This window comes from Protomyctophum parallelum (assembly GCF_964188405.1).
Source record: "Protomyctophum parallelum genome assembly, chromosome: 19".
Classification (NCBI taxonomy): Eukaryota; Metazoa; Chordata; class Actinopteri; order Myctophiformes; family Myctophidae; genus Protomyctophum; species Protomyctophum parallelum.
Genome location: NC_139717.1, coordinates 21,092,768 through 21,114,547, shown reverse-complemented (window position 1 = coordinate 21,114,547; position 21,780 = coordinate 21,092,768). Strand labels below are relative to the sequence as shown.

At 44.7% G+C, this 21,780-nt stretch overlaps 1 protein-coding gene across 1 annotated transcript in view; it reads right to left on the bottom strand.

Moving 5' to 3' along the window:
* LOC310876845 (adhesion G-protein coupled receptor G6-like) overlaps window positions 1–21,780 on the bottom strand; it is a gene marked incomplete at its 5' end in the record, with an annotated part of 73,161 nt that overhangs the window by 21,249 nt on the left and 30,132 nt on the right. The window contains 4 exons of the mRNA XM_083790497.1: window positions 1,470–1,646; window positions 2,886–3,195; window positions 4,725–4,864; window positions 6,511–6,854. Coding sequence (XP_083646623.1) covers window positions 1,567–1,646; window positions 2,886–3,195; window positions 4,725–4,864; window positions 6,511–6,854 — 874 coding nt within the window. The 3' untranslated portion in view covers window positions 1,470–1,566. The remainder of the gene's footprint in view (window positions 1–1,469; window positions 1,647–2,885; window positions 3,196–4,724; window positions 4,865–6,510; window positions 6,855–21,780) is intronic.

The window sequence follows — 21,780 nt, the reverse complement described above, 5'->3', positions numbered from 1 at the left end:
TTTATTCAGTTAAACACGAATAACCATAAACACGTTACCATACAGGCAATTTGAAACAGTGGGTGCAAGAACAAAGTACCCCCTTTTCTGGGATAATGACATTAATTAAACTGTAAACCTAGAGGTGATGAAGAACTGTTTACAGTCAGTAGCTTTGTGACATGATTTGAGTCCAACCTCTACCTCTCCTTCTTCCACCAGTCACTCAGACACACCAGCTTGTTCACATTAGTGCTGTCAGTTCACCTCTATAATCCAATTCGAATTTCATTGCTTCATTATTTGTAATATTCGGAAATATTCAAATATTTACATTGTTTATTTTAGCTCATATTTAGCCTATAATAATACACAGAATAACAACCCATTTTTTAATGCTTGCGCAAGTTGGTTACATTGTATTATTAGGCTACTGCCTACCGTCATTGCGACGCATTATCACGGGCCACGGCCCGGTTAAAAACGAGAATGATACACACCATGAACTGACCATAGACAATATCCCCTTTACAGCTCTCTCTTTAGCCTATTAACCAAATTAAAGTCGCCACAATCGCCAGCCTATACACGTAGGACTGGACAGAAAGAGAGTGCAGAGAGTACAGACAATAATATGCCATACTATTAGGCTGTTGCGCTGCGCTCCTAATGCCTTCTCCACGGCGCGCACCGTGGCACATGAACAATAACAACTCCACGTGGAGTGGACCCATGACGAACCACATATGAATTAGATAATTTATAAGAAATGGCACGGCGGCCATCCTTGCAGGCAGTGACAGAATGAGAATCCTTAGGCTGTAACCTGTTCATTTTGGGGGGCATCAAACAACAGCCTGTTGATGATGAATGATACTATGAAACGTAACAATGAATTAACTAGTACTCACCTAATGACGCCGCCACGGAGGATATACCATGTTTAACGTAATTCCAAAGTGTTTAGCCTACATTGTTTAAGTCATAGACGCATGCGGTTTTTATGAACTTTGGCTAAAAGCATGTTGTTGTTATTATTCCACTGCCACCCGCACCGGTAGACTCAAGACTGTCATGGTAGCTGGCTACAACCTGAAACAACTTCCTCTTCCTCTTCAAAATAAAAGCTGCTTGTAACAATACTTTTATTTCTTAAGTGAACTACAGGATGTAGTAGACGCAGAATGTATAGTGGATAAATCACACAGAAGGCAGGAGAAATAAACTCCGCAGGCAGTCGGGGCTTATTATTTTTAAATCTTGCCAACAGAATGAACTGGGATAATAAATGATAAAAGCTCCATTCGAATGGCAATTTGAAACGTGAAATTCCTAGTTTGCTCGCTTTATGCAGTCAATGCAGACCCAGCTCCCAGACCCAACTTTGAGAATAGATTAATGGCGATAATTTCTTTGACGCGCGATAATATTCTCGCGTTAACGCAGCACGTTAACGCCGATAACGGCCCAGCATTAATAATTATATATACTCACTGCAGCTGAGCGTGGAGTCGGTCTGGGCCAGCGAGGTGGGGATGTCCCAGTGGCCGACGTCCCAGTCGATGACGTTCCCCGCCGCGTCGCACGTCAGCGCGGCAGCTGCGTGCTGGTCATGGTGTAGTCCCACAGGCGGAGGTTGTACATGGCGCCGTCTAAGCTGCTCTCGCCTATAGCGGGGAAAAGAAAAGAGGGTGCTGTACAGTGTTGTTTTTGGCAGCAAATTTCTATTTTCGTTTTAGTCATAGTCTCTTGAATAGTTTTCACTTAGTTTTAGTCACATTTTAGTCACCTGGAATGTTCTAGTGTTTAGTCTAGTTTTAGTCGACTAAATGTCATACGATTTTAGTCGACTAAATCTACAGGTGATTTAGTCGACTAAAATGTATTTTTGCGGGCCTTGTTGCCGTCATAATGACTTATTTTACACTTGCTGAAAATAGCCAATCTACAAGCTCACAACGCGTCTGCTATTTTCAGCATGTAACCAAGTGTAAAATGACTTATACTGGATCTGTTGTCCACTAGTCCCTTCCTAACATATCCGAGTCCCACTTCAATTCGGCATAGAGTATGTAGCGCAAATGTCTGGTCTCTCTCTGATTTCTGATTGTCTGCACCATTGTGAAACACACACTCTCTCTCTCTCTCTCTCTCTCTGTCACTCTAATGTATTAGTCTCATGTCCTGCAGCTGTGTCAGCGGATCCTGCTTTAAAAAAAAGTTTAACCCATTTTGGGCAGGGAATTATTTGGGTATTATGTTATGCTTTAGCAATTTAAAAAAAGCAGATCTATACAAGCTTATAGCGCGGCACCGAGTGCCACGCTATACGAGCTTGTACTGTAGGTCTGCTATTTCTGAAAAATCGTGAAAATGTGGCCCAAATCCTTGAATATATGCGTATTAATTCAAAGTGAGCGTTTTCAACTCAAATCTTTGCTTCTAGGAGGTCCCTGGAACAACATATTTTCAGATGGGGGGTCGGAGGCAAATTACATTATATTTTTGGGGGTCCTTGACATGAAAATGTTGAGAATCACCGACATAGAAACTTGAGGTTTTTTCAGAAAACTGTCATGATCTAGAAGACATTTTGTAGAATCGACCTCAGGTCTATAAAATGGGTTTAATTCTAAAGACTATACGACTTAAAAAAAAACAAAAAAATATAAATGTGCTGCCAAAAAATAAAAAAAACCACACTGCTGGCTAATACTTTCTAACCCATTTTAGGCGAGGAACCCGTTTTGGTGTTAGCATTTGGTGTTAGCAGATCTACAAGCTCATAGCGCGCCACCGAGTGGCGCGCTACGAGCTTGTAGGTCTGCTATTTTAGAAAAATCAAAAAACAACTGACATTCTTTAGAATCTGATCTCAGGTCAGAATGGGCTAAATAACTACTCACCTCCCAGCCTGAACTGGCCTCCGCCGCTCACCGCGCGCCCGGCGGAGGCGGGGCAGGCCTTGGCGCGGTAGCGGCCGTCGAGGTAGAGCGCCACGCGGCCGCCGCCCGCCGCCGTCCACGTGAGGCAGAAGGGCCTCATGGCGGCCGTGATGTCGCCGGGCGCCACCAGGGTCTCCAGGGAGCACGCCGCGCCGTCGACCCAGAGCGTCATGGCGCTGGAGCCACCGTTTCTGCCGAAACGCAGAGCCACCGCGTCACCGTCGTCGTCGTCGTGTGGCGGTACACGAGCGTACGTGAACACGTGTTCTCTCTGTTAGGGAGGGGGAGGGGGGGGGGGGGGGGGGGAGGAGAGAGAATGTTGTTTTATAATGTCATTTATATTGTATGCCATTATAATGTTTAGAAAGGTTTTATTTCTGAAAGACTTAAGGAGCCTTACATTGAAATGCCTTCTTAGAAGAGGTGACATTTGGCCTAGTTAAGGCAGGTGTGTGAGTTTAGAATGATTGCACTCACTGGATAGTAATCAGCTGTGTTGGCTTGCAAACATCATTTGTGTTAGAGGCAGCACAGAGAGTGCACCCGCTCCTTCTCTGTGCAACATGTGATGCTTTTCCTTTCTAACTTCTACAAATCTTCACCATATGAGGCAATGCTGCGAGTTAGAATTCATTGGAATGTATTGTATTTCATGTTGTGAACTTGTGAATGTCAATTTCATGCACAATTTAGTTAACGTTAAAAAAAGAGAGAGAGAGAGAGAGAGAGAGAGAGAGAGAGAGAGAGAGAGAACGATTATTCTGACGGTTTCTTTGTCGGAAGTGTTGTTTTTCCGGCAACGTTCAATTTTTTAGTTTTTAGTCGTTTTTAGTCTCTTGCATATAGTTTTCCTTCAGTTTTAGTCACATTGTGGTCACCCGCCGGGAATGTTTTAGTGTTATAGTTTTAGTCGACTGAGTGTCACGCGATTTTAGTCGACTAAATCTACAGTCGATTTAGTCGACTGAAATGTATTTCGGCAGGGCTTGATGCCGTCTTATAATGACTGTTTTCACACTTGCTGAAAATAGCCGATCTGTGAGCTTGTAGATCGGCTATTTATACTGGATCTCTTGTCCACTAGTCCCTTCCTGACATTTTAGTCTAGTTTTTATTTGTTGACAAAATTGCCAGTATATTTAGTCTTAGTTTTAGTCATCATAGATAGTTTTCATTTAGTTTCCGTTCAGTTTCCGTCAGTGGAAAAAGGTAGTCAACGAACATTTTTCGTCTTAGTTTTAGTCGACGAAAACAACACTGTACAGTACACCGAGTCTCTTCACCAAAAATAGCAGATCTACAAGTGCTCTTTCTGTCGGGAAGAGAAGGAAAAAAAAAACGATTTGAGGTTTCTTTGTCGTTATAGATCGGATACGTGGAAGTAATGCTGCGTTACTTCAAACACTAAATATGTGTGTGTGTGTGTGTGTGTGTGTGTGTGTGTGTGTGTGTGTGTGTGTGTGTGTGTGTGTGTGTGTGTGTGTGTATGTGTGTGTGTGTGTGTGTGGGTGTGTGGATACGAGAAAGAAATGCTGCGTTCAAACACTAAAGATGTGTGTGTGTGTGTGTGTGTGTGTGTGTGTGTGTGTGTGTGTGTGTGTGTGTGTGTGTGTGTGTGTGTGTGTGTGTGTGTGTGTGTGTGTGTGTGTGTGTGTGTGTGTGCGTGCGTGTGCTTGTGAGTGCGGATACGTGAAAGAAATGCTGCGTTCAAACACTAAAGATGTAGCCTGTGAGTGTGCATGCGTGTGTGTGTGTGTGTGTGTGTGTGTGTGTGTGTGTGTGTGTGTGTGCGTGACGCACGTCTTTCTGGTTGGAGCGAGCCAGTTCAAAGCACACGGTCAGGTGGCTGAGCGTCGGTATAGAGACGGAGCCGGCGACCTTGGTGACCTTTCCGTTTCCGCCCGTTATGGCCACCTTCTGGTTCCTCAGCGCCACTGCAACTGTAGGAGGGAGGAAAGGAAGGAAGGAAGGAAGGAAGGAAGGAAGGAAGGAAGGAAGGAAGGAAGGAAGGAAGGAAGGAAGGAAGGGAGGGAGGGAGGGAAGGAGGGAGGGGATGGAAAGCAGAATATAGAGCAGGAAAAGAAGCCGAGGATGGAGGAGGAAAATGCAGAGTATTAGAATCCGTGAGTGTTCATTTCACTCTCATGGTGTGTGTGTGTACTAATGACGCTTAAATGAAATGGTCCATTTGGTTACATTATAGTGCACATGCGCCACAGAGCTTAAACAAACACGCATTATTAACAAAGAACACTCTGCGGACGAACGGAAGGAAATCATGGAAATCCTTTCTACAGTGTGTCAGCGTCACAGCGCATCACAGTGAGTCCATGTACTTTCAGGCGTGCTGTATACTCCAGAACATCTTAACTCAAATCTTTGCTTCTAGGGGGAGGGTCCCCGGAAAACAACATATTTTCAGATGGGGGTCATATTATAATTCTGGGGGTCCTTGACATGAAATAGTTGGAGAACCACTGACATAGAGACATAGAAACTGTCAGGATTTTGAAGACATTTGTAGAATCAAACTTAGTTCTATAGATGGGCTATAGTGGAGGCAAAGAGAAAGAGGGTCATTTCCCAGCAGTGCTGTTCAGCAGAGACGTTACTGTTGGCTCAGAGATTCCCAGTGACAGCCAGTTTTGCCATGGAAAAAACACCCCCCCACACCCCCCCCCCACACACACACACACACACACACACACACACACACTCACACACACACACACACACACACACACACACACACACACACACACACACACACACACACACACACACACACACACACACACACACACACACACACACACACGTCCATTTGGTTCCATTTGGTCCGTTGGTTCCGTTTGTTCCGTTTGTATACGTTTGCGGTTTTATATATTCCATAACATGCAGGCAGGAATGAGGTCTTAAATTATAGAGGCTGTCCTATATTATGATTACCAGCCTCAATGTTTTATTGCAGCTACTTTTACAAGTATAGCCATCTCTCTCTCTCTCAGTGCGTGTGTGCGTGCGTGCGTGCGTGCGCTGTGTGCACGCATTCCTAGGTAAGTATGAAAAAGGAGCTAACATAATAGCCAAACATACAGTAGCAAAAGAACACAAACGTGCACGAGGACACACAAAAGCGCGCGACACACACACACACACACCGACACACACGCCAGCCACTGTAAATGGTTTGTGGACTCAGCCCCATGCATGCCTTCTGGGACAGAAAGCAACAGACCAATAATGCTCGTGCGCACACGCACGCGCACACATGCACACGCACTTGCACACACTTCTTTCGCATCGTCGGTCAATATGTTGTAGCACAGTACTTTGTGGACCTCACAGCATTGCATTTGTGCGAGTATAGTAAAGCAATCCACACACACACACAAAAACGACACGGACAAAACACTGTCGACACACACAAACAAAAATGACACGGGACACGGCCAAAACACAGTCGACACACACACACACACACACACACACACACACACACACACACACACACACGGCACCGCACGCACAAACTCAAAGCCACGACGACACGAAACCCGTGCAAGGACACAACAACACAACAAACCGTGGTGGTAGCTAACCCTAAACCCTCTCTTCTGCACGCTGAAGTCCGAGTGGAGGACAGCTCCATGACGTTGCCGGTGGAGTTGAGCGTGAGGCCGTGCGCCGTCAGGCCGCAGAACTTGATGTCGGCGTTGCCGTGCTGACCACGGCGCGGTCGTAGATGCAGCCCAGCGCCTCCTCCACCTCAAAGTCCAGGAAGGACAGCTGGACGATGAAGCCGGCGGGCGCCCGCAGTGTCCACTTGCAAGCCTGCGACTTGGGGTAGTCCAGCGGGTAGCAGGGGACGTGAAGCCCCCGTGAGACTCCGTGAGCACCACGTTGCAGCTAGGCGGGGTGCAGCCAGAGCTATATGGAGGGGAGGGGAGGTAATGATATACTTAATGAACATGGAATGAGAGAGAGAGAGAGAGAGAGAGAGAGAGGGGTGCAGTACTTAGTTTAGACCGTTTTTTGGTTTAGACTAGTCATTGGTTAGACCCAGTCATTAGTCCTACAACTACAACCTATCTCAAACCCTCACCCTACACCTATAACCTCCCACGGGGCAGCACACCTAAACCTAACCTTAACCCATGTCTAACCAATGACTAGTCTAAACTACAGTATAAATACTGTATGCACCCCAGGAGAGAGAGAGAGAGAGAGAGAGGGAGACGTTTGGACAGAGGAACGTGAAAGAGGGGTCGGTGGATGTCACACATGGAGGCGAGGGGGAGAGGGAACCAGGAGATTGGTAAAAGGGACAAACAGCAGAAGGCGAGCGGACCGGCAGACAGGCCCACTATATAAAGGAGGAGACGGGAGAAGTTCTGCTCTAGCAGGGCAAGCAGGGATCGGGAAAAGGAACAGTTTGAACACTTTCATTGAGGCCTCTTCAAAACGTTTTGGGCTATTCTAAGAAATAATATATTGCAGATCTTTAAAAAGCTCACAACGGAAAGCTTGCATTTAACTGTATACGGCCTTTTCTTGACACGTGAAAAGTGAAAGTGTTTTGAGAACACTGCTCTTTATCACCTCTAGGGAATAGGAGACAAGGACAAGGACACATTGCAGAGAGAGAGCGCCCTGGGGGCCCCCACGCCATCACCGAGACACGGCTAAGAGGTCCAAGGGCTTCAGGAGACAAGGACAGACAACACAAAGTAGACATGGACGGACGTCGTATACACGTTAAGACGAGGGACATTTAAGGACAAGACAGCATGCGGCGAGGAGCGGCAAAGAGACCTAGTATAGACACACACCGTAGGAGGTATAGGATTCAAGAACGGCTTCAGGAGACAAGGACAGACAACACAAGTATAGACAAGGAAGACGTCGTATACGTTAAGACGAGGGACATTTAAGGACAAGACAGCATGCGGCGAGGCGCGGCCAAAGAGACCTATAGTAGACACACACTGTAGCACGTATAGGATTCAAGAACGTATAGGAAGTCAGTCAAGTGGAGCAAGTCAGACCATACCATGCACCAGAGATGAAGCGGATTACGTTTTGGACAACAGAGGAGGAGACACGAGGACGCAATTGGAGGAACAATATCGCGCAAAGACGTGCCAAGGCAGGAGAAGAGACGGACACATATGCCCTTACTGGGCTGCGTTCACACATTCACAGACAGCCGCCTTGTGTCCCGACACCTGTCTTGTGTCTGAACACTGCTTGCCCCCCCTTTCCCCTTCAAACAAAATGTTGCCTCAAACCAATGGGCTTCCATTGGAAATGCATTGGAGGTGGCCCTGCTTGAGAACCACTGCCTATTAAAGAGCGTCGCCCCCATTCATGACGACGCCAGGCCCAGAAAATGAATCCCAATGCATTTTTCCTCATAGACATTTCAAAAAGTATTTATTTAAAGACCTTTAAGCGTCGTATACGAAGCCAACTCGAGTCGTGACAAATCATGACAACAAACACAGTATTTTGGACCAAACAAATAATTACAAAGAAGAAAAAACAACAGGTTGTTAAACCTGCCGTTTTTTTTTCTACTTTCTAATTATTTTTTTTGGCCCAAAACATTGTGTTTATTGTCATGATTTGTCACGAGAAGAGTCGGCTTTGCCCGCCGCGGCGTAAACGTCTTTAAATAAATACTTTCTGAAAACTCTATGAGGAAGATGAACGGGGATTTATTTTCCGGGTCTCTCGAGGGGGAGGCGGGACTGCGACGCTCTATAGAGTTCATGAATGATCAAACAAGCCCAAATGATTAAATCAATTAATTACCCCCTGCATTATTATTATCTGTGGGTCTGCTGCTGACGTTATGCCACTTTTTAGCTGCGCTGCGGCTGTTATGTCTCAAATTAGTGACCCTAAATAATTCTGAGGCAACATGGCTGGAGACGAGGCAGAAAATCAGAACTGCTCGACTAGCCATGCCGTGCAGACGATGAGATGTTATGGGTTGTTGCCAGTGGTGGCAACTGTCGTGACAGAAATAAGCTAGGCAGCCTCCAAAAACCAAACTGTGACTGAATCCACGTTAGGCTGGAATATGCAGGCTTGGCAACCAGTGTTGCCAACTGGTGACAGAGCAGGCTCAGCAGAAAATGATCTCCTGTCGATCTCCTGTCGGGACTTTCACAAGCTAATATTGACCAGCTTGCAGCTGGTAAAAAGCGAACATAGTGCGATACTAAAACTAATGTCCATACTGTACGTGTTCTCAACATGCACAGTACAGTACTGTAATGGAACGGAACTCCTTCGGATCTATTAAAAAAAGACGAGTTCCCGAGTCCACAGTCAGCAGCGCGGCCCACAGTCACACAGAATCCTGTGAGCGCATGAGCTTCTGCTAAATGGACCATGGCCCCTTGTGTTTCAAACCACTGCTACTCGGTCACGTATGTCAATTTGCGGAAAGACTGGAAAAGTCCAACCCACGAAATGTATGAAAACAGAAGTGCTGATTGTGGACTCGGGAACTCCTCGGACTGTCTTTTTTTTAATAGATCCGAAGGAGTTCCATTCCATTTCTGCAGCTAATAGGGGCTTGCTGGATTATAGTTGAAATGGACAACAACGACGTACTGTGTGTGTGTGTGTGTGTGGTGTGTGTGTGTGTGTGTGTGTGTGTGTGTGTGTGTGTGTGTGTGTGTGTGTGTGTGTGTCGTGTTACAAATTGCAGTTTTGGCGAGCGCTGTCGCCTCGCCACGCTTGAGAGATAGAGAGAGAGAGAGAAGAGAGAGAGTGCGCATAAGGCTGTCCCCGATTCCAATTAATGCACTGTGACTGGAAATGCCACTTGTCTATACATTGCAATTTATGTAAGACAGGAATATGCCAGCCACTAACAAAGTGCATAAATAACTACTGAAAAAATGACCATGGCCCCCTTGTTCATCAAACCACTGTACCACTCGGTATATCACATTATGTCAATTCGCTGAAAGACTGGAAAAGTCCAACCCACGTACGAAAACAGAACAAGAAAAAAATAGACAACAATGATAAGCAATCACATTCCAATTTTAATTACATGCCGCAGCGTGAGAACCCACCCCCGCCCCCCCCCTCTCTCTCTCTCTCTCTCTCTCTCACATTAAAAATATATAATAATAATATAATACAAACTGGAAGTGGAAAGTATAGGCGGTTCATGTCCTCTCTGCAACAACAATGGCCTCTGTTGTTGATCTCAGAGCCGTCGGTTGAGGACAGCCAAACCCACACGGCAAAGCCCACTGTCAGGCTCCCAGCGCTGAGGAGACCGCTGCTTTGGAACACATTGCTGCTATACTTCTTCGCAAAAGGTTTTTTGAGTGGCGCAACCACTCCAAGGAACAGCAATGTCATGTTCACCTATGTACGTGTGTGTGTCCGCCTATGTGTTAATGAGCACCAGTGGGTATCTGAGTACCAGTAGGGGCGCTGTTGTGCCAGAAACGAGAGGAGGGATAGTGCTGCAATGTTGCCGCTAATGAGAGAGAGAGAGAGGCCTGCTAATATGAGAGGAGAGAGAGAGAGAGAGAGAGAGAGAGAGAGAGAGAGAGAGAGAGAGAGAGAGGAGAGAGAGAGAGAGAGAGAGAGAGAGAGAGAGAGAGAGATGAGGAGTGGTGGGGGGGGGGGGGTGGAGTTGCACCACTCAGTTCACACAGGTGTGATTTTTTTATACTATTAGCGAATGCAAAACATTTAAATTACTGCTGTCAACTTTCAAAGGTTTGACTGATTGATTGATTGATTGATTGAAGTATTTATTAACAGTTGGCAGAAACATTTCACGCGAAAAGCACAACTCAATACAAAGGCTGTTACTGTGGACGACACACTGATAAAGCATTGCACTCGTTTCCAACGGGGTCCACCATGTTCAATTCATCAGAACATTTAGAGATGTACAGCGCAGATACACTTCTATAAATAAGAATTGATGACAGTCATGATTACCAGCTGCTTTCAATATTTGCGGCGCTGGTGGAAAATGTGGCCTTGTTGTCGATTTTTTTATTATTATCATCCTACTTTTTATTATTATTATTATTTTTTACTTATAAAGAAAAACGTGGCAACCCACGCCCGTGGTCATTTTTCATATATGCAGTTGCTTGGAACTCGCAAACAGGCAAAACTGCAACGCATCCCATGTCTGAGAGCTCGGCTGGAGGCCAGAAAGTGTCCGTTTGCCTATAGAGACGAGGCAAGCCAATCAGGACGATAGGTGTCAATATACAGCAGCCAATGAGAGAGATAGCTTATAAGCCAAAGTGATAGAACACAGACCAGCTCAGCTGTTACACAGCAGCTGGTAAAAATGTGAGGAGGTAAAAGGGAAAAGAAACATATAGGCCTAAAGTCCATAGGTGTCCTTTGAGAGCGGTTTTGAAGGAGTCAAGGGATTTGAGCCTAAATGGCTGTTGTTTAGGGCGTTCCATATTTTGGTGGCATAGGAGCGAAATTAATTTAGTCCCTTGTTTGTGCCGAATCTGGGTTGCACGTGGTTTGTTGAACTCTGCATGGGTGTGGACTTCGTTAACATTAAGGAAGCATTTTGTACATGGGTATCTTGGTGCTGTATCAAATCTTGTGGACCAGACCCATTTCAAGACGCTGTACTCTGTTGTCAACCTTATAAGCCATTCCAGCCCATGTCAAAATGGGCAGGGGTGAGGTGGGTTCGGGGGATGAGTCCCAGGCCAGAATTAGCCTGACCAGTTTGTTGTGGGAAGTCTGGAGCCTTGTTTTAAGGGCCTTTGAGGTGCTGTGGTACCAAAGAGGTGCATGCATAGTCGAAGAAACCTTGTAGAGGGGCTCCTGTTACAGCCGGGGCTCCACCGCGTCTCCGTCGCGTGCGTCAAATGCAGTCGCGCAACGCGGGCACTGGAGCCACCCTTCATTGATTAAAAAGGGAACATTCCCTGACGGTGACGGAGACGGAACGCTGACGCGCCCGGTGGAGCCCGGTGTTAGGTTAAACTCTCCTATATGGATGGGGGGGGTCAAATATATATATTGAATTGGGGGTCCTTGACTTGAAAATGTTTGCAAACCTCTGGTTCTAAGAATTATGTTATACTTTAGCTATTGAAAAATAGCAGACCTATACAAGCTGTGTAGTGCGCCTCTCAGTGCCCTGCTACGAGCTTGTAGGTCTGCTATTTTAAAAAAATCGTGAAAATGTGGCGCAAAATTTGGAATATATGTTCTTTCAGAGCGAACGTTTTTAACTCAAATCGTTGCTTCTGGGGGGTCTCTGGAACAACATATTCTCAGATGGGGGGTCGGTCGGCGGCATATTGCATATATTTTTGGGAGTCCTTGACATGACATTGTTTGAGAACAACTGCCACAGAAACATGTTTTTCAGAATATTACAAGTTTCTTTAGAATCGTTCTCAGGTCAAAAGCAGGTTAAAGTGTAGTCAAAGTTAAGTCCACAACAGCATCAACAGTGCTTCTCGAACCTTTTGAAGCCGCCCAAAGTAATCATATGTGAACTGACGCCTCACGTCGTGAGGTGCTGAGCTTTTGTAGACCTTTCTTTATTCTTTGACAATTTGTCCAATGTCTGTTTTTTTTAACACATTGTGGTATAGGCTACTGTATGAAAATGTACTCTGTAGCGTGTATGCACGGCTACAGCATTCAGCGTCTTTCTCTGTTCATGCATGCAAGACGAATTATATGCAAGATATTGACAATGAGCTGAATTAGCGCTTCGACGCATGCACAGACATCATGCCGTTGCTTGCGAGTGCGAGCGTGTGTGTGATTATCAACGCTGTATGCACTTCAACGCTATGCACTTCATTGTATCGCCATTAAAGTTGTTCGGCGTGACATTTCAGAAAGCATTTGGACGGGTGATCAGAGAGGCAGGCTGAACTGAACTTCACGCTGTGTTCATGGAAAGGAACACTGGATTCATTCACCTTAGCAGATATCTCTCCTCCCCTCTCATCTCTCTCTCCCTAACCCTCCCCTCTCCCCCCCCTCCTCCTCTCTCTCAAACTTCTTTCAGTGTTCTTTTCTCTTCTGGCTCTCTTGTGAATGCACACACACACACACACACACACACACACCCACACACACACACACACACACACACACACACACACACACACACACACACACACACACACACACACACACACACACACACACACACACACCACACACACACACACACACACACACACACACACACACGCTCGTTAAACTCACGTCTCGCATGCACGACATATAGCGACGACAACCACCATCACAAAAAAAAAACACTTTTCTGTATGTGCGACGAGCCAAATGTGCACGGCGGCTGCACATGGTGCGCATACACCTCTGTGCACTACACAGCACACACTAACACACACACACACACACACACAGCACGTCTGTGTCTCTCTCCGTGTGCGTGCGTGCCTGCGTGCGTTCTTCCTTCTTCCCGAAGCTTTTCTAAAAGCCACGTCTCAGTTTCTGGCAACAAAAACCTCACGTTCCTCCTTATCCTCCCATCTGGACTCAGGGGACGGACGGGCGGGACGGACGGACGGACTGTGAGTCTTTAAAGCCTTCTTTCTCCTCTCCTCTCCGCTAGGCACCGGCAGCGCAGCGCTAGCTGGGCCAACCAGTCTGGCCCAGCAGCCCCCCCCCCCCCCCCCCCCCCCCCCAATCGGGGATATATTAAAGGACGAGGGAGGGCATTCCTCGGTCAGACCAGAGCCTCCACAGTCTGTCATGGACCGCGTAATATATACCAAAGCCTACGCGGGTTGTGCAAAAGGAACGCGCTGTGATTGGCCAGTCGCATGTGATTGACAGCCTAAACCCTAACCCATAAGGAGATTGCGGAAGAAGAAGCCGTGGATTTTTTAAATTAAACCACCACATTTCCACAGGGCCTGGAAAAAACAATACCATCCTATATGGGAGAACGAGGGGGAGTAAACAACATTGAATCCTATATAAACTCTAAATTGCTCTCAAGTAGAGCAGAGAGCCCAGGGCAATAGCATAAACACAGAGAGCATTTAGATTCAAAACAGACCGTGATCTGATGGTCTGAGGGCGACACTAATGGGCTTGATGGGGGTAGGTAATGGGTGTGTAGGTTAACATACGTAATCCCTCAAAGGTAATCACACTTTAACCCATTTAGGCCTGACCTTAAAATGTAAAAAAAAATCTTCTAAATCCTTCTAAAGAAAAATAGCAGATCTACAAGCTCGTAGCACGCCACTCGGTGGCATTAGCATGCCCATGTTGGATTTTAGTATGTCGCAGTGCAACACCTCCCGCTTTAAGAGCAGCACTTATCCCGAGGCTGTTCGCCTCCTGATTACTCGCACTTTGTAAAACGATGAACTGCGATGAATTGCTATTTATTTATTCAACATGAATTGTAATGTTCTGCATTCTTCTTATTTATTGGTCCCCCTCATAATTATGATGTTTGTACTTTTGTATCTTGTTCTACTGTCTGATTATGTGATGTGAATATGTGTCTTTTTGTCTGTTTTTAGTGCACTGAAACAAATTCCAATCAACTCTGTTGACATGGCAATAAAGTCTTGAATCTTGACACCAACTAGCTTTTGATATTATTTACCGGTTCTTTGTCTCTCCGTCAACGGGCAAGCGATTTGCTTCCCTGACGTCATTCAATATTATCCCTCCGTCTCCAGACTATCTTTAGTGGCCATCTTCATAGCGGGCGTCTTTCTCAGAACTGAAGCTCAGATTGAGGTGATCTATGCATATAACATCCATGTTTGTTTTCGGGAGCTCTTAAAAGATCCACCGCGACCTCGCAATGCCGTTTCGGCCGCTTCTGACGGAAAAAACGAAAGACTTTATAGAGAGAGAGAGTGCCCACCGGGAAACGATTATAATTTCCGGTTCATATTATGATCGGCTGGTAGCTGATTAGGTAAAAGGATAGTGAATGGCGGTCTAATGTGCGGCAGGCTATGCGGCTTTGTTGTGGGCGGGAACCCTTTTGGTGATTTAAACATTATGTTATAATTTAGCTATTGGAAAATAGCAGATCTACAAGCTCATAGCGCGCGCTACGAGCTTGTAGATCTGCTATTTTTGAAAATTCCAGGCCTAAATTGGTTAAAACCATTTAGGCCTGGATAAACCTCATGTTTCTGTATCAGTGGTTCTCAATATTTCATGTCAAGGACCCCAAAAATTCCGCCCCCCCACCCCATCTGGAAATATGTTGTTCCACAGCAAAGCAAAGCAAAGCAAAGATTTGTGCTAAAATGTTCACTCTGTAATAATATATATTCAAGGATCTGAGGCTCATTTTCACGATTTTTCAAAAATAGCAGACCTACAAGCTCGTAGCTTGTATATGTCTGAGCTTGTAGATCTGCTATTTTTTCAATAGCTGAAAGTATAACATAATGCTTTAAAAAAAAAACACCAAAAGGGGTTCCCTTCCCGCCCAGAATGGGTTAAACGTCAGCGGCGAACGATTGGAACGAGAAATTGTGACGACCATTGAGGAAATTGGGACTATTGATGAACAGAGAAGGGACACGGCTGGCTCCATGATTCTTATATAACGCGTCCACTTAGCTGTTCCCGTACGGACATGATTTGATTGCGCGAGATAAATTGTGAAGTGATTTGGATAAAAGGTGACAAATGACCTTTTTTTTTAAACCATTGTTACCTTAACCCATTCTGACCGGGCACCCATTTTGGTGTTGGCATTATGTTATGCTTTAGCTATTGAAAAATAGCAGATCTACAAGCTCATATCGCGCCACCGAGTGGCGCGATACGAGCTTGTAGGTCTGCTATTTTTGAAAAATCGAAAGAACGACTGACATTTTTTAGAATCTGATCTCAGGTCAGAATGGGTTAATCAGACCAGTGTGTGTCCAGTGGAAACCTCGTGTGAATCTGATCTCAGGTCAGAATGGGTTAAATGTACTTGAATCGGGGCCGGTATTCAACCGGTGCGTATATACCGTATCTACGTATACGTACAGTAGGACTGCAGACAATTTTCTTTTTTCCCCTCCAGCCTTCATTCCATATAATTGCGTATATACGGCTACTTAGTGGGTGCATCGAGGATGGTATTTTGGGAAGCCAGCATGCGCAGTAATAGCTAAAATGTTTGATCCCAATTACCCCCCCAGACGCTTTGGCCGCATGCTCGCCATTTCAACCGGGGAACATAATTTCAAAGTTTCAAAGTATAGCAAATGTCTGCTTGCTTTTTTAGTCTACTAGCAATTTCCGTTGCTTAGTTTTTATTTATTAGTCTTTATTGGTCGCGTTCCTGTTCTCCCTTTAAGCTTCTTCGGTAGTGGGTACTGTATTTATGAGCAGTATGTCTGTCCTGTTTTTTATTGTGTATTTTGTTGTTACTGGCAGAGCTGTGTCACTTATTTTGCCTCTTGTCTTGGCCAGTTCACACTGAGACTTCAGTCTCAATGTGTTTTTTTACTGGTTAAATAAAGGTTAAATACAATAAATAAAAAAGTTGGATATAGAGCGGCTAGAGTGGGGAGATTTAATGAACACATATTCAACCTATAATTCACAAGATAATTATGATCAGATTTGATGTTTTCCTCTCTCATTATTTGCTGTGTACGTACGATCAAAATGAACGCGTTTGGAATCGTGTGTGGTGGGAAGGTATACATCACCCTGACACCGCAGACAAAAATAACCTGATATTAACACTGTATGAACACAAAAGATCGTTATGATGATATAATAATATTAATATGTATGTAAAGATAGGTGGTGCCCATTTTGGGCGGGAACCCCTTTTGATGTTTTAAGCATTATGTTATACTTTAGCTGTTGAAAAAATCTACAAGCTCAACCTAGTGCCACGCTACGAGCTCAAATCTTTGCTTCTGGGAGGGGTTCCTGGAACTACATATTTTCAGATGGGGGGGGGGGGGGGGGTCGGCGGCCAATTACATATATGTTTGGGGTCCTTGACCTGAAATATTGAGCACTGCATGTGATACAGAAACATAGGTACAGTATTTCAGAAAGCTGTCATGATTTAGGATTTTTTTTTTTTATGTTCGACATCATGCCTAAATGGGTTAAAAACCTCACAGCGATATCTGAACCACTGTCATAACCACCTACATAAGTATCCATACAGACAGATCAGCACTTCGGACAGAGAAGGAGGCTGTACTTGAAGAAGACAGGAGTCAGCAGAAAAGCCCTTTCAGTCTTCCCTCCGGACCTCAATGGTCGCTCTGTAAGAGGGCTGGAAGTTCAGGCGGAAAGCCAAACATGAGACAAGGAATCTTGAGTATATAGTATAATATAGTCCATTAGCTACAGAGACTATACTCCAAGACTCCCCCTGAGTAGAGCGCGCCTTCGACTGATGTTTTTTTGTAGCAAACCAAACACCCCCACTATAGTTCCACACTCACTCCAGAGGGCCACTATAGTTCCACACTCACTCCAGAGGGCCACTATAGTTCCACACTCACTCCAGAGGGCCACTATAGTTCCACACTCACTCCAGAGGGCCACTATAGTTCCACACTCACTCCAGAGGGCCACTATAGTTCCACACTCATACTCCAGAGGGCCGCTATAGTTCCACACTCATACTCCAGAGGGCCACTATAGTTCCACACTCACTCCATAAAATATTGAACCAAGTAGTAAAAAACACATTGGACAAAACCTCTTAACTCCATTGGACCCTCAAACTGTCTGCTGCAGCTAAAGCAGCTAACTCCACAACCACTCCTTCTCATGCAAGTAGACTTTGACAATATCTAATGTCAAACACCAACTTTGATGAGGCAGTGTTGTGAGGTTTCCTCCCTACAGCAGAGATAGCATTATCATACTATAGTGCCACACACAGCATTGTTGATTTGGTCGACTAATATTATGACGAAAACCGTTCGTCCACTATGCCTTTTTACACTGAGGAAAACTGATACAAACGAAATAAAAACTATAAGCCATGATGACTAAAACTATGACTAAAATATATTGACAATTTTGTCAACAAATAAACACTAGACTAAAATGTTTGGACTAGTGGACAAGATATCCAGTATAGATGAAAGACACGTCATTGTATGCTTGGTTGCATGCTGAAAATAGTGTAAAATCAGCCATTAAGACGGCATCACTGCATTTTAGTCAAAAAAAAAACCCGCAACTAAATCAACTGTAGATTTAGTCGACTGAAATCATAATGATATTTAGTCGACTAAAACTAGAACAACACTAAAAAACATCCCAGGTGACTAAAATGTGACTAATAAGACTATACATGAAAGCTATTCAAGAGACCATTATGACTAAAACAAATCAAAGCTTTGCTGTCAACATCAACACTGCCACACAGAAGTATGGAAGGTAGAAAGAGCTGCAAAGCTTCACGTGGCGTTTGGAGCTCGCCGATCTATGCTACGCAGTGTTGGACACGCACCCGGCAGAGACCATTAACCCATTCTGACCTGAGATCAGATTAAAAAAAATTCTTCTATATCCTGACAGTTTACCATTCTGACCTGAGATCAGATTCTAAAAATGTCTTCTATACATCCTGACAGTGTTCTGAAAGCTATGTTTCTATATATATATATATGTAGGTCTGCTATTTTTGAAAAATCGACTGACATATATATATATATATATATATATATATATATATATATATATATATATATATATATGTCAGTCGATTTTTCAAAAATAGCAGACCTACAAGCTCGTAGCGCGGCACTCGGTGCCGTGCTACGAGCTTGTAGATCTGCCATTTTTCAAAAGCTAAAGCACAACACTTTAAAACACCAAAAGGAGCTCCCGCCCAAAACAGGTTAACTGAAGTATACTGCACTATAGAAGTACAATTGTGATGTGTTTCTTTCACAACCACCATGAAACGATTGACTGGCATGGCAGGCACCCCCCGTACCTTTATAGCTGCGTATAGAATGGAACAATGCATGATTGGACTGTACTAAAGGCGGAGCAGTGAGGTTCCCAGTTCGATCCCTGTGGGCTCCCCCGCAGAGTTATAGTTATAGCAAAGTGTCCTTGATCGAGCAAGACTCCGAACCCCTAATTGCTCCGGCTGCTGTGCAGGTTCCGTGCCTTGCATTGGTTTTCCTCCGGCATCGGTGTGTGTGCGTGACAAAGGTAAATGGTGCATTTATATAGCGCCTTTATCCAAGGCGCTTTACATAGATTGCGCATTACATTCACCCATTCACACACCCATTCATACACCGATTGCGGCGGAAGCCATGCAAGGCACCAACTAGCACATCAGGAGCAATTTGGGGTTCAGTGTCACTTTGACATGTAGACAGGAGGAGCCGGGATTCGAACCGCCGACCCATGGATCATTGGACGACCTGCTCTACCTCTTGAGCCACAGTCACGTGCATGCGTGCGTGGGTGCGTGGGTGCGCCAGCCAGGGACACACATTGCTGGGCAAAACGGCTAGAGTATACAGTTGATCCGCGAAGCGACGTTCTTTCGAGCTTGTGCTTTTGCTATACTGTACTTTTGTGTGACACGTAGTGTGATCAAGTATAGGGTGTATACATTTACGGGGGGGGGGGGGGGTGGTGAAAAAAACCCGCACAAAGTGAAGATATGGAGATATGCGGCTGGGAGAAAGCATGCCGCTGAGAAAGACAGGACAGAAAGCGCGATGGAAGGCCTTGTGAAGGCGCGTGTGAAGGCCTTGTGAAGGCGCGTGTGAAGGCCTTGCGCGCCACAACAAACGTATGGCGACAGGTTATTTCATATCACTTCACAGTGGCGCTCACAGACATTTAGAGGGGCAGGTGCTCAGGTGGAAACACCAAAGGGCACCTTGTGCAGCGTGTGGAACCCATTTTGGGCCGGGGAACCCCTTTTTTGGTGTTAGCATTATGTTATGCTTTAGCTATTGAACATAGGATTTTTTTTCAGAAAACTGTCAAAATGGGTTAATTAGTGTGAGATTTATAGATTTTGGGGCCTAAATAATATATTAGAAGCTTTTTTTTATCAAGAATTGATCAATGTCACCATGGTCCACTGTACACTGTAACAAAAAGAGAAGATCTTTTTTATTTTATTTTTTTAGAGGGAAAGGGCAGGGGGTGCTCTAGGGCCCCCTAGTGTCTATCTGTGCACGCCACTGTCGCTTCAACATGGGAGTACTTGTTCCACCATGGTAGAGTACAGCGCTGACTAAACAGACTGATTGAAGTTGAGAGAGAGAGAGAGTGAGAGAGATACAGTTACATTATGGATGCTGTGGCCTCATAGGAGAACCACAGGGAATATTGGCCGATGCCTGTATCAATACTATGTTAATATGATGCAATGCCTTGATGCTGGATCCCATGTCACACACCCCCTGACATGTATAGCACACTGGAGAGAAGGCACGCATGCACGCACGCACGCACATGTACTTAAGAGTACAGTATACTTACCTATAGTCTCTGTCGGGTGGGTATAAACTCACATCTCCAAAACTATAAAGGGGAAATGACAAAAGCTGCAGATCTACAAGCTCTAAATGTGTTGCTTTGCAATATGCTTTCAGCGTGTGTGTGTGTGTGTGTGTGTGTGCGTGCGTGTGCGTGTGTGACGCTGTGGTGTGAGCAACGACAGACATTGATAGAGCCACAGAGAGAGAGAGAGAGAGAGAGAGAGAGAGAGAGAGAGAGAGAGAGAGAGAGAGAGATAGATAGATAGATAGATAGATAGATAGATAGATAGATAGATAGATAGATAGATAGATAGATAGATAGATAGATAGATAGAGAGATAGAGATAGAGATAGAGATAGAGATAGAGATAGAGATAGAGATAGAGAGAGAGAGACAGATGATACAATCAAAATTGGCTCATAATGCTCAGTATGAGAATTCCATACTAGAAGGCTTTCTTACCTTTATTTGTAGTTGTTACATCCCCACCAAAGAGGTCCAGGTGTTATTTTGTGCAAAAGTGCATTATTGGCTATTTCCCCTAATATAAGCCCTCAATGGGGGTTGGGTTTTTGTCCTAATTCACTTATTTCCATCAAAATAAGTAGTAAAGTGTGTCGCTTGGGATACCATTTACATTATGAGGAGAGGATATATACAAAAATAATGCGCTTTTGCACAAAATAACACCTGGACCTCTTTGGTGGGGAAGTAACAACTACAAATAAAGGTAGGAAAGCCTTCTAGTATGGAATTCTCCTTTAAGGGCAAAGTTGTCAATTATGTGTTACAGATTCAGATCGTATCCACTTAAGCCGTATAGAGCCTCAGTCCCGCTCCCTCGAGAGACCCGGAAAAGAATTCCCCGTTCATTTTCCTCAGACTTTTGAAAAAGGTTTTTTATTTAAAGACGATTATGCCGCGGACAAAGACAACTCGAGTTGTGGCAAATCATGACAATAAGCAAAAATAATAACACTTTTTTTGTTGTTTTTATTCTTTGTAATTATTTGTTTGGTCCAAAATATTGTGTTTGTTGTCAAGATTTGTCACGACTCCAGTTGGCTTCGTACGACGCTTAAACACGCATTTGGCGCCGTGGGAGATCCTGCATAATCAGTTAAAACAATACATAGCGCGTTATGAGTTAATAGAGCGGTCCTCTAGTGTCTCAACATGTAAGAAACATAATTCATAAAAACAGTCATTACGATAGCATCAAGGTCCGCCGAAATACATTTTAGTCGACTAAAATCATATGTAGATTTAGTTGAATAAAATCCTATGATATTTAGTCGACTAAAACTAGACCAACACATTCCGAGTGACTAAAATGTGACTGAAACTAAATGAAAAC